Source organism: Osmerus eperlanus, chromosome 1 (genome assembly GCF_963692335.1).
Source record: "Osmerus eperlanus chromosome 1, fOsmEpe2.1, whole genome shotgun sequence".
Taxonomy (NCBI): domain Eukaryota; kingdom Metazoa; phylum Chordata; class Actinopteri; order Osmeriformes; family Osmeridae; genus Osmerus; species Osmerus eperlanus.
Window position 1 is genome coordinate 10,726,882 of NC_085018.1, and position 15,752 is coordinate 10,742,633.

The following is a 15,752-nucleotide window of genomic DNA, read 5'->3' on the forward strand; positions in this document are numbered from 1 at the left end:
TATATAGATATAAAGCTCTTTACATTTTTCAAAAAATTAGATTAAATCAATTGATCTCAAAATCTTTTGTGGGAGTATGTCCACAAATGATGATGACATAAAGGACATGTTTAGTGTAACAAGATCAGTGGTAGCCTGGGGTGCTAGTTGCCCCCATAGATATATATACCTCCTGTCCATATATGACTTATATGCCTATAAGTCATATATGGACTGCTTTGGAAAATAAACGTGTCCATCTCAAAATATTTAACTAAATATTTTCCACAAAGACATCATAGTTTCCACAGAGACATCATAGTTATGTCATTAAGATTACGAATTATTGCCAAACAAAAGCCTTGTTGGTCTTGTAATGACTTGTTAGTCTCCATGATTGTAGTTCGTTTTTGTAACTTCCGGGTCTCTAGCCTGTGGCGGGAGATACGGGTAGTATTTTCATGGCGCAACTTTGAACAAGCATTTTCTGACTACTGCCTTTGTCTACTGAAGTAGTTGTGTAAAGCAGCAACTTTTCCATAAAAAAAGTCAATGGACGAAGAAGAACATCTTCAGGTTGTGCTCATATATCTTGATTTTCTAACTCGGCAAACGCTAGCTAAATAAGTTGTGATTTACAATTTGTATACAATGCGTTAACTTTCCCAGGCATATAGAGCTGATTTGATGTGACAACAAATTTGACTTGCAGGCTAGCGAAGGTGTGTTATTTTAGAAGTTTGGGTTATATTATCATATTATTTAATCAACTGATTATCACAGAGACTGAAGGCAGCGGTTCACTTCACCGTGGGACGGCTTTGTGATAGTTTAGGAGAAGATCATGAGAAGACATTTAGCCGTCAGGTCATTGCAGCCTTAGCTGAAACAACATTCAGGCAATGTGGTGAGTATTAACGATCTCTTCCAAAACTCATGCCATTGACTGCATTGTGTAGAATTTTACATTTCTCAATTCGCATTCATGTGCGATGTGTTCTTGAAAAGATATTTAGTCAATTTCAGCTCTTTCAGCTCAGAAATGCTCTGGAGGATTGAAATACCAGTGTATTAAGTAAAATGAACTCTGAAATTAAGTTTACATTATAGTTCCACAACCTTACTAACTGGTATTCTGAAAATGTCTACTCCCATTACTGAATAAAATGTGATTTTTCAAAAGGACAATGTTACACACACACACACACACACACTGGTTGCTTCATGGCCTGTATTCAACACATAGCATAAGTAGTTTGCTCATGTTACAATTATTGTTTTTCCATAGACATATTTGCAAAAGACTTGGAGGCCTTTGCAAGGTATGTCCTCACATCTTTAGTTTTCATAAATGGGTGAAGTATAAGATTGATAAAAAAATGCCCACCACACAACTGTTTCTCATTTGAACACTGCTGGTTGTGGCTGGATGTAGACATGCCAAGAGAAATACAGTATCTGTGGAGGATGTCAAGCTTGCAGCCCGTAGGAGTACGTCGCTGGTGAGTACAGATCCCTAATCTAGTTAATACTATAAAATGGCAATGGTTCAACTTGTGTTCTTTTCACATCCAGTTGATTTATCATTCATTGCTGAATCCATGTAACGTTCCCTGTGATCCATGTTACTACAAACGCTGTCCCTCATTTTATTCCTTTTTTCTTAGTCCAACTTCATCCACAGGAAGAGCGAAGAGCTTGCCAACAGTAATCAGGAACAGAGGGACAAACGAGAAGCGTGCCGTGGGAAAAAGGATGATGGGGCGGAGGTCCAAGAATAGAGGCACAATCCCAAACTTAATTTGTAACCATCCACGGTGAAGACAAATCTTACGGTTTCAGTTGGGGAAATGTACAGTAGTCGATCAATGCTTGTATTGTGCAGTGCACCATATGAAATATTTGTATATCAATGGGCTTCAACTGGCATTGTTGTAAAACATTTATTTCTGTTCAAGGCAACCATCCATACTGGGGTACAGCACAATGTAGAATCAAGGCACCATTTCAGCACCTTACCCTGACTAGCTGAAACAGAACTCACTTCATTAACAATGTTGTATCGGGTTACCTGGTGATTTGGAAAGACAGGATACACACATGCAGCATTTGTCAGTGATCACAGTATGAAGCGGCGCCTGTTTACGGTAGACGATTCTTGAGTGTTTTGGTTTTGTCCTAGAATAAAACGTGCAATGTCTAAATTGCAGGTTCAAAATGTATTGGACTTTGATCAAGATATTTTATGTATACCAGAAGCAAATGTTATGCTTCACCCAATTCATAACACATTCTAGATTGTGATGGGAACTGGGGGTGGAGGGAGAGTACTTTTTGGGTTATGTGTACGTTTACTTACTCCTTGTAGGGAAAACTAAGATCAGCTTTCATAGAAGCAGCAAAAAATACAAGTACTACCCCATGTCATGTCTGAGGGCCACACTGAAAGTGTTGGAACTTCCATCTTCATCCTTCAGAACAGTGACTTCCGTCAGGGTTCAGACGGAGACCTCGGGCAGCAGAGTCCAAGGTCCCTAGATATGTGAATTGAATTAGATTTTTCCTTTTGACAAATCCAATGACACAAAATGTGATCAATTTCAAATCAACTAAGCATATCTATTCAAACAAGCTTTATTAGAGAACTCCCTTCATTTGACATGTCTTACAACACTCTGAAACATTGAGATCTACTGGGAATCATTGACAACCACACCACTCCACGTTCTCACACCAACACTCACGTCCCCAGAGTCCCCAGCAGGTGCCATCCACATCAAGTTCACACTTACAGATCAGTTCAATAACAAGGAAAGAAACCACACACACCATACAGCATTCAGGTCAGGTTATTTAAGCAAGACAGATATTCATCACAACACACTACTACATTTGATACTACTTCTGTACTTGATCGATATACTAAAGGATAGGAAAAATTGCAAAGATAAAAAAGGAGATCTTGAAGTACTAATCAATGAATGTCCATGTTAGGGAGGCGCTTGTTGCATCTGCAGCTTGCATTCACACTCACAAAAGCAGTCAAAGTGGGCTCTCATTGCACAACCAGTCCTTTCCACGCTTTTTTTTTCTCGCTCTCCGTTCGCTCACTCATCGATTCACTCTTCGCCACAAGCCATCCTCAATCGCACTCATGAGTTCTTAAAATGTCAGACGCGCAGATCTTTCCATTAAAAATTGGATAAAAATGAAACACCCACCGTCTCTTAGAACATGCGGAGTGAAGCCGTTCTTTGATGGCAAAGCATTTACAGATGGGCAGAGGGAGAGTGATACACACCACCCAAAGAATGCTGCCAAAGAGGAGCTTCCTCCCGGGAAAATGGAAGAGAGGTGAACTGCAGAAGAGATTTTAGTGAAGGCTTTTCCATAGAACTTGACTGCAAATAAAGTTGCACTTAAAACATTTTAAGTTCAACCAGATTCTTTCCAATGCAAGATTGCTTTCGTAGATACAGTAGAATGGTGAGCCATACTTATTACTCATGCATTTTTAGATACCACATTTCACAATACATGCATTAGAGAATCCAGTTGAAATTAATCAGGATAATACAAACTTAAAAACAAAATTATTTGACATCCAAAATAGCACTTAAATTGAGAACCCTGGTAAACAAAAATTCACTTCAAACACTTTCTAAATTATATCTTTTGCATTTTTCCAAATGTACAAAACATGTTTCTTTCACAAAAGCGGTCTCTTTTTCAGACACGCATAACACCAAAAATAAATTTGGAAAAGACTTGTCGTTCTCACAATACTTACCATACAAACTATTTAACTTACATTCCCCACCCGGATGACTTAGACTCCATACTAGATCCAAAGCCTGAGCTAAACCCGCTACCACTGGTTGTTGAGTTTGAGCCAGTGCCCCAACCTAGACTGGCTGAGCTGGTGCTGTAGTTACTGTTGCCTGTACTGGAGAACTGACTCTGATCCCTACTGGAGCTAGATCCAGTAGATGCGGTGCCAGAGGTGGCAGACTGGCCTTGCTGACTGGCTAGCATACCCATCATTCCCCAACTGCTCTGCAGGGCAGCCTGAGCAGCTGCCATCATTGCAGGATTCAAACTAAAGGACCCAAAATTGGCCAGATTGCTGTTCGTGCTGCTTCCTATCCCACTACGGCTACTACCAAACCCCTGAGCCCCGAAACCATTTCCAAACCGCCCTGCACGATCCATTTGCCTGTTGCCATGCTTTGGCTCAGCATTTGAGATGTGCACGCTGACCCCCTTGATTATCAGGTCCTCTCCACATAAGGACTGGGCAACCTAAAAAAACAGGACAGGCACATCAGCAAGACATTAACTAAATGGCCTGTTATCACCAACAACCTCATGAAATGGATGGTACCTGGTCATCAGCAAAAGTGACAAAGGCAAAAGCACGGAATGGCTTGGGGATGAAGACGTCAGTGACTTCGCCGTACTGCATGAAGAACTGGCGCAGCTCATCGGTAGTCATGTCTTCAGTGCAACGGCCAACAAACACCTTCCTGCATCTCATGGGCTCATCAGGGCCTTGCTGTTTCGGGGGGAAAAGGGGACACTTTAGAGGGCAAACAAAGTCTTCCTTTACTCAATAGCACGTGTGAGAGATTCACCAGGTGAACCTGAACAGGTGAACCTCAACACACCTTAGAGTTGGGGAGTTTACAGTCGCACCATCTTCCATCAATCATGTGGCGCTGAGAGATCACTTTGTCTTGGGTCTCGTATTCAGTAAATCTCACAAAACCAAATCCTTTGGAGTTCCCAGTCTTAGCATCTCGCTTCACCTAAAAAGCAGAAAATGATTATGAAAGGATCTTGCATATTCTCTCAATGGGCAAACTGGCAATAGGACTGCTTTCTTGACCTCACCTGGACCATAATAACTTCCCCAAAGGTGCTGAAGTAATCTTTCAGGTCTTGCTCTGTGGTTTTCCAAGGCAAACCTAACACAATGAGATCTGACGTTTTCATGTCCCCTCTCTTCATCTTCACAGCAGAGGATGCATCAATTTCTTCCATCTTCCTTTTATTGTCTTAAGAATGCAGAACAACAAGGTCACTATTAATTTGCTTTCAACATCGTATTCGACGAAATGCGTGTATACTAGTAAAATGAAACATCTACAGCATTATTTGATTACTACCTTTGGGATAATTTACGACGTAAACTAAGTTACTCCAGCCATTCTCTGGTGCATGAAGAACTCCCTCGACCAAACGAACTCCTCTCATGCACTGAGACACGGGACTCCGGAATCGTAGGCCGCACGCGCCTGGAAACTGAGCGGCCACGGTGGAAAGCAACACGGTGCCATCGTCTTCTGATGGAATCTCCATTGGTTCCTCATTTTCTTCTTCTGCCACGCGAATGTACACCTCAGCCATTTTTGTCGTAGACCTTTAGCTATTGGATCAAATAAACAACAGACCAAGCCTTAGCATACCACGTTACTGCTAGCAATGCTAGGCTAGCTACAACATAGGCTAACGTTAGCAAGCTACCTAGCTATAAAAGAATGTTTGCTGAAAAGGGTTGTTTGGCTGCAGATATAATTTCAAACAAAACGGATTTAACAAACAGACCCTGACTTTGATCGATCCAGTACATTGATATTATAATTAGACGAATTCGAACCTTAATGTGAAAACTATGATACCTGCTGACCAACGACGCTGCCTCAGTCACACTGCGTTCCTTTGTTCGGTTAGCTAGCTCGATTCGACAGCAGGCTATCTCAATCAACACCAGAAGGCGTCCTCGCGTTCCTACTGTGGCTTTAAATGGGCTAGCTAGCTATTACGAAGTGCGTATGCCAATCGAAACCTACAATAATTTCCTGGAAACACGACTGAAATATGTCAGCTAGATGATAAACACGTACAATGTTTTTTTTAATACAAAACAAGGCAGACTCACAAATGTAGGACTAGTGGCGATTTATATATTTGCGCATAAGACAGAAAAAACAGCTCCGTTCTTTTAGCTCAAAATGGCATTATCTAAGTCATGGAGGAAGTACGTCAGAAACTCGGGCCGTCTCAAAATAAAAGGGATATTGTATATTTCTTTAAATAAATATCTTGTTTAGAGAAGGTAATGATTGTTTTGGATAAAACAGACTAGATGTATTTGTTGTTTATGTAGGGACTGGAATCTATAATTACGCGCGAGGTATGCACTTTGTTTTTAAACTTTTGTCTACTATTACAATGTCCCCCAGCAAATCACACGTATTGAAAGAGTCCAGCGCTCAGCCAAACGTGTTTTCCTTCCGTGTGGTGGGAGTGTAGGGCAAGGTTTTGTAGGCTTATTATAGCGAGTCGGTGGTGATTATGAAAAGAAACGTGTTAATTGAAAAACAAGAACAGTAAAAGGAAACTAAAAACCCCCCATCAGATGTATTTTCTCTTAACTTGTAATGTTCACATACATTCAGATGACTAAATTATATCTGTGACTTACACATTTAATCGGGTAAAGGGAATGTTTACTTCTATTTAACAGATATAAAAACGAAACAATACATGTTTAGTAGTAGACAATAAAGCAAAAAGAAAAGGTACATCTCAAACAGCTTTTTATTACAGGTTCAATAACAGTACATTTTAGTACAGTATCTATCTTGCATCCAGCTCACCGTGGAACACCAACAGACTGAAATAAAATACAAAAGGTGAAAAGGTACATAAGAGTGCAGAGCTCTATCATATTAATGGAAGGAGAAAAGGGAATCCATCGTAATTGAACTGCATTTTTACTTGTGGCCACACGCAAATACATTACATTTATTTTACACTATGGCGAGTGAAAAGTGAAAATGTCACAACTTAAACAAAAGTGCTTCTGTGTACAGTGAAATCTTCTGCCACCCAGATGCTTTGTGACTTTCCATTTAAGACCAAGAAATTAAAGTTACAAAAAAAAGTTTTAGAATGAACTGGTTATATTTGATTCAGAAATTTCAAGGAGTAGGAGGCCTTCACTATTGGGATGGAAGTCTCATCATCCTTCAATTTAGAAATATTATGAAATTGGCATTATTAGAACATGTAAGCATTCATTTATTTAAGTAATTCCACCATTCTTGCTCTATCTGGTACATAACTTTGCAAACATGAACATATACTGGCACATTTTTGCCAGTGGTGACTTGAGTAAACTGGAATTCTGAATCACTTACTCTGCTTTTATCAAACAAATTATGTTGGGGGGGGGGGGTGATATTTGCACCATTGAAAGCAATTCTACAGCATGCACATCTAAATTAATCCATGGCAGACAAAACAAAAATATAATCCTAACAACATTTCAGATCATTATTTTCAGACATTGATTTGTACATTTCATTCACAGAGTAGCAACTGCAGTCCCAAGCACAGAATGTGTCTGTCTATTTAGTCAAGTGAGGTGTTTCACTGAAAAGTGGAATACTTAACAGACTTACCCAATCCCTTAAATAAAATCCATCCATTCCCCTAAACCATCACAGTACCCCCACCCCCTCCCACCCAAAGACAAAGGCATGAACAGAGTTAAGGGGTTAACCACATAGTTACTCACAACTCTGTATTGGAATGAGCATTCATCACAATTCATAGCATGTGCTTGGTTAGTTAACATAGTATTAGTAGAGGCAAAGCTTTCTGTGCAAAAAAAGCTGTGACCAAATAAAAACAGCTAGCATAAATCCACCATGGACATTTTCTGAAAGCTGCTCATGTCATCTGATCAAGCTTTTGCTTTCATGCGTTCTGCATGTTTATTTTACCTCATCTTCCTTGCATGATTAAACTGGATTAAAAAGACACGCTTTAATTATAAACATATCTAAAACCACCAGGAGAAAACATGACATAAAAGAAAACCATTTGAATATAACTAACATAAACCATTAGAGAGTAGAATTCTTCAACAAAAGTTAAATAATTTGTACAATTATGCTCCAACATTTGCTTTCAAGACACATACATTTGCATGGGATGATAGTGTTGTTTTCTCTTTCAAGGGAACATACAATGGTCCAAGAAGGAATGCACAAGTTTTTGATTTGATATCACAGAAATCTTCTTTTTAGCTAGGTGATAAACAATTGTGCTCTTCTTTGTGTAGGAAAGGCATTGGTTTCCCTTAGTTTTTGTGGCGTCCAAGTCAGTTTAAAACGGTGTTGAAGATGATGCTGTGAGATAAAACATTCTGAGTTGTAATGGTCTTCCAGTCAACTTTGGAGTTCAAATATCATCTGAGGAATAGAGAAAAACCGCACTGAACTATACACGTCAAGTCACACTGACAGGTGACTGAACACACAATCTGATACCATAACATTTTGAAACAGTTTCGTTTTTTTGCAAATTGGGTACAGGATTTAGTGAAGGTAATCGTTGCAAATAAGGTTTGTCAACTTGCCCATTTTAAATAAACGCTAAAGAAAGACGACAACATTGAACAGTTTAAATTGACAGCAGTTTCTCATAACAGGAGCACCTTGAGAATTCAATTCCAGATCTTCAGGAAACTGTCCCACGATCCAGTCGCCACTGCCATGCCGTCATCAGTGACGCCCAGGCAGCTCACGCGGTTGTCGTGCCCAGCCAACACACCTGAAACAGAACATGCATTAGTTTACAGAACATGCAATGTTATTAGTTAAGTAATAACAGTACAAGACTGGGCACTGTTGCTGATGAGTATTTGTGGGTAGAACGCACGGCAGCTCTCTGGGAGGACAGGGCTAACTCACCGGCGCGGTCGGCCTTTAGCGTGTCCCACACGTTGCAGTTGAAGTCGTCGTATCCAGCGAGGAGCAGGCGGCCGCTCTTGGAGAATGCAACGGAGGTGATGCCACAGATGATGTTGTCGTGAGAGTAGATCATGAGCTCTTGGTCGGCACGGAGATCAAAGAGTCGGCAGGTCGCGTCGTCGGAGCCCGTAGCAAAAGCATTGCCATTGGGGAAGAACTGTAATTGAAAACACGAGACAATACAGCAATTTAGAGAAACAAGCGTCACTTATATACTGTCACAGCATCAAGGGAATACGTATTAAAACCCAAAGACTGCAGCAATGGTCCATTTCCTTATCTTAAGCACCAAAATAAACAATGATAGTGCAGATATATGGAGAAGGAATATTAAAGATTGTCACCCTTACACAGATAGCATTGATATCAGACTCATGGCCAGTGAATGTTTGTCTGCACATGCCCTCTCTGACGTCCCAGAGTTTAGCCGAGGCATCACAAGCGCCAGAGACAAATAACCTTGTATCTGGAGCCAATGAAAGGCTCATGACATCACCAGTGTGTCCAGCAAATGTGGTCGTCTGCTGGCCAGTTTCAATGTCCCAAAGAGCACTGGAAACAAAAAGACAAGTCAGGTTACGTCCCAAATCCATCCTATAGCTTTATACCCAATGCACCTGTGGAGTGGATTTTTCAGAATCCCTCAACTGGACAAGGAAACAAACAAGTAGTATAAGCTGTGTATCAACTTCAGTTGTCTTCTAATCCACATTGAGAATAAGACAATTCAAAACACCAACTCAACAAATAAACTATGAATTGAACCAATGAAGAAGACAGTGATGTTGCTTCACTCACCAGGTGGTGTCTCCAGAGCTTGTAACTATCTGGTTATCATCAAGGAAGCGACAACAGGACAGGTAACCTGGTTTTGGGACAAAAACAAAATATAAGCATTAGTAAATCAGCACGGTAATCAGGATGTGCTCGCAACAGTATTTGTTAACACTTTATAATAAAACAACAACCCAAGTTACCTGTGTGTCCAGCCAGCTCACGGCTCACACGTACATTCCCCTCGCGAGTTTTCAGGTTGTAGATGGAGCAGATGTTGTCCAGACCGCCACAGGCCACATAGTTTCCTGAAGGTGCGTATGCACAGGTCATGACCCAGGAAGAGCGAAGAGGAATGGCATGAACCTGAAAAGGAGAACACAGGTTGGTCAACCACACATGTAATCATGGGCACTGGGACCTTGTGACCCTTCAGTCATTGTGACCCACCGTCCTGTTGCAACAACTTTACCTCATACAAAAATAAAGTGAAGCATTTTCTTTTAACCGTCAGGCTGTCTCAGACCCCCCACAGCGTGACGGTTAAAAGAAAATGCTTTTTATTTGTTTTTGTATTGGGTAAAGTTGTCGCAACACAACGATGGGTCGTTGTGACCCTTCAGGTCATTGTGACCCGAAGGCAGCACAAGGGTTAAGCTCTACAGGAAGACGATACGTTTGCTACTGTTGGTAATGTCCGATGGATCAAAGTTTGCTCACTAAAGAGTCTTACCTTGTTTGTGGTATAACTGTCCCAGATAATGAGTTTGCCATCTTGGGAAGCACTGACCAGAAGCCTAAGGGAGGGGAAATATGAACTTCATGGATAACTGTTCCTGGTATTTTATAATTGAACATCGCTCGTACAGTAGCAAAATAACCAGGACTCTTCCAAACAGTTCAGGAACCATACACTTGCCATGACAGTAATATCTGTGGTGTCATTTGATAGCCGTGGTTGTCTTTCACCAATTGTAGGGGTTGTTTGTGTGAAGCAATACATGAAATACTGATCACCGCTTCCTGTTAGATAACTCAGCAGTTCTCCTCTGATGTTCAACTTTACCTGGAATCAGTACCCCAATGCATGGCATAGATCTTTGCCAAATGCCCTCTCAGTGTTCGCCTTGTGCGCATCTGAATTCGACCAACAGCGTCAATGTTGGCTGTGATCTGCAGCAACAACAAAAAACGACAAAATTAATTTTTAACTGACATGATTTTAGTATTTTGTTACATATGAAGAATGTTGTCCAAAGTTGGTACCTGTGATAGTGTAGCATCTGCACATGCTTTCCTGGCATCCTGTAAAAGGCCAAAAAGACCATTACACATCAATGTACCCAAAATGGTATAATTTGTTCAACGGGCATTTTTTGTTGTTGCACCACCTAAGCTTTGATATCTCAAATAATTAAACATGTTGGTAGCTTCATGCAATATCTAGTATGGTTTCTTTATGATCAACTGAAACAACTCACTCTGATCTGGCTTTTGAGCTGCTCTGCCTCTTGGCGTAACTGGTCCAATTCACTCATTTTCTTTCTCCGCTAGTACGTTTGCCTCACTCCAGCTGCCGGGAATCTTGATTATCTGAATGAAGAGAAAGGAAAACCACAGCAACCTTCAGTCACAGATATCATGGCAAAAAACAACGAAGGCAGACAAGGACACAACAAGGCTTGAGCAGGACACAATAACATCAATATCACTAGTTATTATACCAAAAGATGGGAAACTGGGATTATCACATGACTAGGCATAGTCCTACCTTCTCACATCAATGTCATAGGCATTATCCTGTGACAGACTTAATTTACCCTTGCTAGCCAAATCCTTTTAAGACATGACTTGCCAATGATCCGAAAAGCAGCCATTATCCTATTGACCCCAATCCTTTGGATGCTCAGAGGTGTGGCCAATTGTGCCAAGTGATCACTAAACCATTTATTTGGGTATATATACTTTGGGCCAACTCAACACGATGACAAAATGAAAAAAGTAGAACTTAAAACAAACTCATGAAAGTAATCTTTATATTAGTAAGACGTTGGAAATGATCAACTAGAGATCATTTAGCAAATAGTGTCATCTTGGTTGACATCTAGATTAACACATTAAATTAGCCACGCTTCATGTTAGCCTCCCATCCAAAACACAATATTAATTTGATGGGTGGCTGCATTCTTATTCCCTTACATACAACAGGTATGTCACTATGGTAATGTTAGATCAAGATGCAGACACAAGTAATAAAAGGGGTAATATGATTTAAATCCCAGTATGGATGTACATGATAAACATTTGAGACTAGTCAACATTTGATCAACCAAATGACAGTAAGAGCAGCCAATATGCAAGTTATACCAAAGGTTACCTGTGGACAAAGAAAATAAACACTGCAATCTTATATTTCAACACTGTACATCCTTATAAAATAAATGCAGAATTATTACCCCACTGATTTAACATCCCAATTCACTAGCTTGTCCTGCAAACTCCCACTCCATATCCTTACCTTGTATTTTGGTCAGCAAGAGATCGACTGACGTTAAACTGAAGGCGCGAGACAGTCCTCTCTACCTGGTCACCTCAAGGCCTTCTCTGATTGGCTGACCTTAGAGAGAGGCCCTCGTCTTGTAAATGCGCATTAATCTTCTAATCTTGCTGATAAAAATGTCATCGTGACGAAGTCAATGAGGGTTCCTCCTGCCATGCATCCTCCTCCTCATGCCCCCACAGGCATGAAGACATCAATTAGGTCAATGCCGTTTATGGTGAAGTGGACAGAGGTACTTAATAAATGTTGGAATGGACAGGGACAGTCCATGAAGCCCTGCTGTAAGACATTCTTATGTCTCATCGTTTCTCCTTTCTAAGCGCCTGATCAGGGTCAGCTGACTGCATGATAAACAGAGAGTTGTAGCAAACCGCCTGGAGGTGTGGCTTACTGACTGCTCCATCTCAGGTCTCTCCAGGCCAGTCTCTATCTGTTGCTCCCTGTACCAGAAAGACGTCCCTGGGTTCTTTGGCAAACACAATTACGTTAATATATCAAGACTATAGACTACAGTGGTTTAATTTCTTGTACCACATGTCTGTGTAGTGGGAAAACTTAATTTTGATATTCTAAATAATTGTACTGGCTTAATGTATAGTTTTATTATTATTATGACAGTAGAGGAATTTACAGGTGTAAAGCTGGATCATAGAAAATACCATAACTAGCACTATCACTGACCAAGCCCATAATCCTGAAAGCTCAAATCCACAGTTGGTAAATCTCTAATCCCATCCATACCCACAAATACGAAAACAGATGGTAAAAGCCAACCACTGGATTATGAATATTTTTCTCCATTCAGAAAATAAACCATGAGTATGTGATAAGTCTCTTACATACAACATACTTAAAACAAGTAGCTAGATTTCTCCCTGTCAGTGTTATCTGAATCAAAACACTTCTCAAATAGCCTAAGCCTTCATCATTATGAATGGCCTCCCTCTGTTATTCACAATGAATAATTGTTCTCCGTGCAAGACTTCTGTCAGGCTTGTGGAAAAGAGAGACTGTGTCAGCATACAGTTCCACAAGGCCAACAAATCAACAATTGCACAAATCAAGTTCACATTAAAGGAATTCTGATACTCGTTTACATGTGGACTGCACTGTATGGTAAAGTCAGTACTGTGCCACCATGATTTGCTTGCACCACCAAATTTGCATTTTGCAAATTTTACCACCATGAAAGAAGTACCGTTTGTTACCCAAATGGCTAAGCATGAGGATATAACGATAAACTGTATGTTATATCTAGTCTATCCAGACATTGTTGTTGCTTACTATTTTCAAGAACGGAAAGCCTGTAGACGCTCAGTTTCAAATTAGCAGACATTGATAATATTCTACAGAAGTATTAGTCTAACTACTAGCAACAGCAACTGAATGACTGAAGCGATGTCTAACCAGTTTGACTTGGGTTGATAAACCCCGAGAGAAGTGATGTGTACGCCATCTTGTAGCTTGCTAAGCTGCTGCTCGTCTACAACTGGCGAAGAGACCGAGCTAACTTGTAAACGGAAATAAATGAAGGCCTAGACAAGGTTGAAAAACCCAGGATAATGATACGAGACTGGTGTTTATTTCCACCCAAAAATTCATATTGGTGTGCAATAACACAGTACATAGTCTGTTAAATTAGTTTGTAAAAAGGTAGACACATGAGCGCAAATGTTATTCTCTGCTAAATTGGCCCGAAAATAATGGGTGGCTAGCTGGCCAAGCAATTGTGCTGCTGCACTCACATCTTGTCTCTGTATGTCCATGTTGCGTATTTATTACTCTATACAATGATCGTTAGGTCTAAGAGAATCCAATTAACTATTTACCTTTACTGCTGGCCAAGCTCGTTAAATCCAGCAGTGGCCATTTAATTCGATTAGAGACTTAGGCTAGCTAGCTAGTTAGGAGCAAGGCTATATTGCAGACAGTAACTCACTATGTCTGGGTGCAACCAGGCAGTGGATGGTTAATATTGAGTTCAAGTAAGGTGTTTGCAAATAGTGATTGGATTTGTCATACTCTATGGAACACTACTTCTTGAATGAATTAATTCAAGTATCGTTATGTCACAGCTAAAAATGTTGCCTCCTTATTAGCTAACCTAGTAAGATAGCAGGCTATTGCTAACTTGAAATCGCGCTAGCAAATGAAACACCGGAAAGGTTGTCTCGTGTGAGGTAGCAACATCAGCTATTGAGATACTTCACAGTTTAAGCAATTTCGTAATCTTAACAAGCAACTTTATGGGAAACATTCTTCAACAAGCAAAGACATTATTTGTCAAACTAGATTACCATATTTCATACTACTGGTGCAGTTGCTAACTGGTTTTGCTGAATAGTAGCTAGCTAACTCCTGGGCTGTTGCTCGTGAGGCCCGGGTGAACAGTCCAAGTCGATGTTTTCTTACTACCCAACTGACAGTCCTGTGCTCAGGTGGCTAATTAACTACCTACCAACTAAAATCACAAACAGTCCTAACTAGAATCTTCATATTTATAGAGTATTATTATTCATATAAGCATAAACCTGGGCAGCGTTTCCTGTCAACTAGCTAGCCATCTCAATGAGTAGTAGGAGTACCCCACCCCCCGGGAAATTCTACATTTGCCACAATTATTTACGCCCGTTCAAATTAGCAACTTTTGCTCTTCTTCTTACCTTTTCTCAATTAGCGTTTGCTTGTGTATATTTGGCATTGACTAGATATGGAAACTTCCAAGCCAAGCATCAACGAACGCCGTGAACAGCCAGCTTGCACACCAGCTAGCAAGCTACTTTTTCGAGGAGAAGCCCTTCCGAACGTAGCTACCGCTGCCTAGCAAGCTTTAGCTATCAACAACCTCAACCAATCGGGGGGGGGGGGGTTCACACCCACTCGCTGCTGCAACCGGGACTCTACTGTCTCAGTTGCAGGTAGACAGACAATGGTTTTAGTAGAGTCGGGTAGTAGGTTAAGTGTTTTCAGTGGCATATAGCTACTAAAAGTTTTGAGTATGCATTATTTTCAAAATTGAACATTTGAAAAGATCAAATTAACCCGTCCAATAATATAGTAGGAACATGCTGGTCTCATTTGGGTATTTAATTGCAAGAGAGGCGCGGACATTAATGTGTTTAATCATTCGATTTTAATGAAAACAGTATGTATAAATGAAACAGCATCCACATTCATTATCAGACAGCTGATAGGCTACTTGGTACTCCACAGGTTAAAGTCTCAGGATCTAATACCCTAGGAAAGGTGAGTGTCCAGAAATTATATTCAAATCTAAGAAAATAATATGAAACCTTCATCTAAGTTTACGACCTTCTATGAAGCTTCCTAAAATAGAAATGTGGGGATTTTTAAAGAGGATAGCTGCCACAAAAAAGTAGTGGTATGTTTCTACAAATAGGGGTCCTACCAGTGCCTGTGAGGTCCAACCACATCAGGAAGGTCAAAAGTGAAAAATCTGACGATAATACCAGCTCTTTTTTGTCTACTATCCACCTGAATTAGTATATTTTTAGATGGATTTTGGAAAGAGCAGTAACTCATAGATTTTGTCATCAGTCTTGAAATCAACTTGTCTTGGTTTAAGCAAAAAAGAACATTCAAATTCTTACATT

General features: G+C 40.3%; 3 protein-coding genes across 6 annotated transcripts; 1 reads left to right on the forward strand and 2 right to left on the reverse strand.

Annotated features, from left to right (window-relative positions):
- Positions 1-392: 392 nt before the first annotated feature.
- Positions 393-2,199, forward strand: cenps (centromere protein S). Its single transcript, XM_062458699.1, has 5 exons — positions 393-555; positions 763-886; positions 1,268-1,301; positions 1,415-1,481; positions 1,647-2,199. The coding sequence occupies exons 1-5, from the start codon at positions 532-534 to the stop codon at positions 1,758-1,760; spliced, it is 363 nt and encodes a 120-aa protein (XP_062314683.1). The 5' UTR covers positions 393-531; the 3' UTR covers positions 1,761-2,199.
- A 398-nt stretch (positions 2,200-2,597) lies between these two features.
- tardbpb (TAR DNA binding protein b) lies at positions 2,598-6,008 on the reverse strand. Of its 3 annotated transcripts, none has more exons than XM_062458687.1 (6): positions 5,921-6,008; positions 5,148-5,407; positions 4,873-5,036; positions 4,647-4,787; positions 4,364-4,534; positions 2,598-4,281 (listed from the first exon to the last, which is right to left on the reverse strand). In XM_062458687.1, the coding sequence occupies exons 2-6, from the start codon at positions 5,386-5,388 to the stop codon at positions 3,787-3,789; spliced, it is 1,212 nt and encodes a 403-aa protein (XP_062314671.1). In that variant the 5' UTR covers positions 5,389-5,407; positions 5,921-6,008; the 3' UTR covers positions 2,598-3,786. The 3 variants fall into 3 exon arrangements, with proteins under 3 accessions (XP_062314671.1, XP_062314662.1, XP_062314652.1); XM_062458678.1 differs by having other exon boundaries at positions 5,661-5,981; XM_062458668.1 differs by having other exon boundaries at positions 5,639-5,981.
- A 556-nt stretch (positions 6,009-6,564) lies between these two features.
- Positions 6,565-15,023, reverse strand: gnb1b (guanine nucleotide binding protein (G protein), beta polypeptide 1b). 2 transcript variants are annotated; one of them, XM_062458712.1, is made up of 11 exons: positions 14,802-15,023; positions 11,060-11,171; positions 10,845-10,883; positions 10,645-10,751; positions 10,312-10,375; positions 9,782-9,944; positions 9,603-9,669; positions 9,155-9,356; positions 8,745-8,961; positions 8,489-8,604; positions 6,565-8,243 (listed from the first exon to the last, which is right to left on the reverse strand). In XM_062458712.1, the coding sequence occupies exons 2-10, from the start codon at positions 11,114-11,116 to the stop codon at positions 8,498-8,500; spliced, it is 1,023 nt and encodes a 340-aa protein (XP_062314696.1). In that variant the 5' UTR covers positions 11,117-11,171; positions 14,802-15,023; the 3' UTR covers positions 6,565-8,243; positions 8,489-8,497. The 2 variants fall into 2 exon arrangements, with proteins under 2 accessions (XP_062314696.1, XP_062314704.1); XM_062458720.1 differs by lacking the exon at positions 14,802-15,023 and adding an exon at positions 12,097-12,210.
- Between the last annotated feature and the right edge of the window lie 729 nt (positions 15,024-15,752).

What these genes read in the sequence shown, in the direction of transcription:
- gnb1b (XM_062458712.1), bottom strand. Translation starts at nt 11,116, where the DNA reads ATGAGTGAATTGGACCAGTTACGCCAAGAGGCAGAGCAGCTCAAAAGC. An exon ending in TGAGCTGGCTGGACACACAG is followed by an intron (nt 9,670 to 9,781) that starts GTAACTTGGGTT and finishes TCCCAAAACCAG; the next exon opens with GTTACCTGTCCTGTTGTCGC. An exon ending in CTGATATCAATGCTATCTGT is followed by an intron (nt 8,962 to 9,154) that starts GTAAGGGTGACA and finishes TTTCAATTACAG; the next exon opens with TTCTTCCCCAATGGCAATGC.
- cenps (XM_062458699.1), top strand. Translation starts at nt 532, where the DNA reads ATGGACGAAGAAGAACATCTTCAG. An exon ending in AACAACATTCAGGCAATGTG is followed by an intron (nt 887 to 1,267) that starts GTGAGTATTAAC and finishes GTTTTTCCATAG; the next exon opens with ACATATTTGCAAAAGACTTG. An exon ending in GACTTGGAGGCCTTTGCAAG is followed by an intron (nt 1,302 to 1,414) that starts GTATGTCCTCAC and finishes GGCTGGATGTAG; the next exon opens with ACATGCCAAGAGAAATACAG.
- tardbpb (XM_062458687.1), bottom strand. Translation starts at nt 5,388, where the DNA reads ATGGCTGAGGTGTACATTCGCGTGGCAGAAGAAGAAAATGAGGAACCA. An exon ending in GTAAACTCCCCAACTCTAAG is followed by an intron (nt 4,535 to 4,646) that starts GTGTGTTGAGGT and finishes CCCCCGAAACAG; the next exon opens with CAAGGCCCTGATGAGCCCAT. An exon ending in TCACTTTTGCTGATGACCAG is followed by an intron (nt 4,282 to 4,363) that starts GTACCATCCATT and finishes CTGTTTTTTTAG; the next exon opens with GTTGCCCAGTCCTTATGTGG.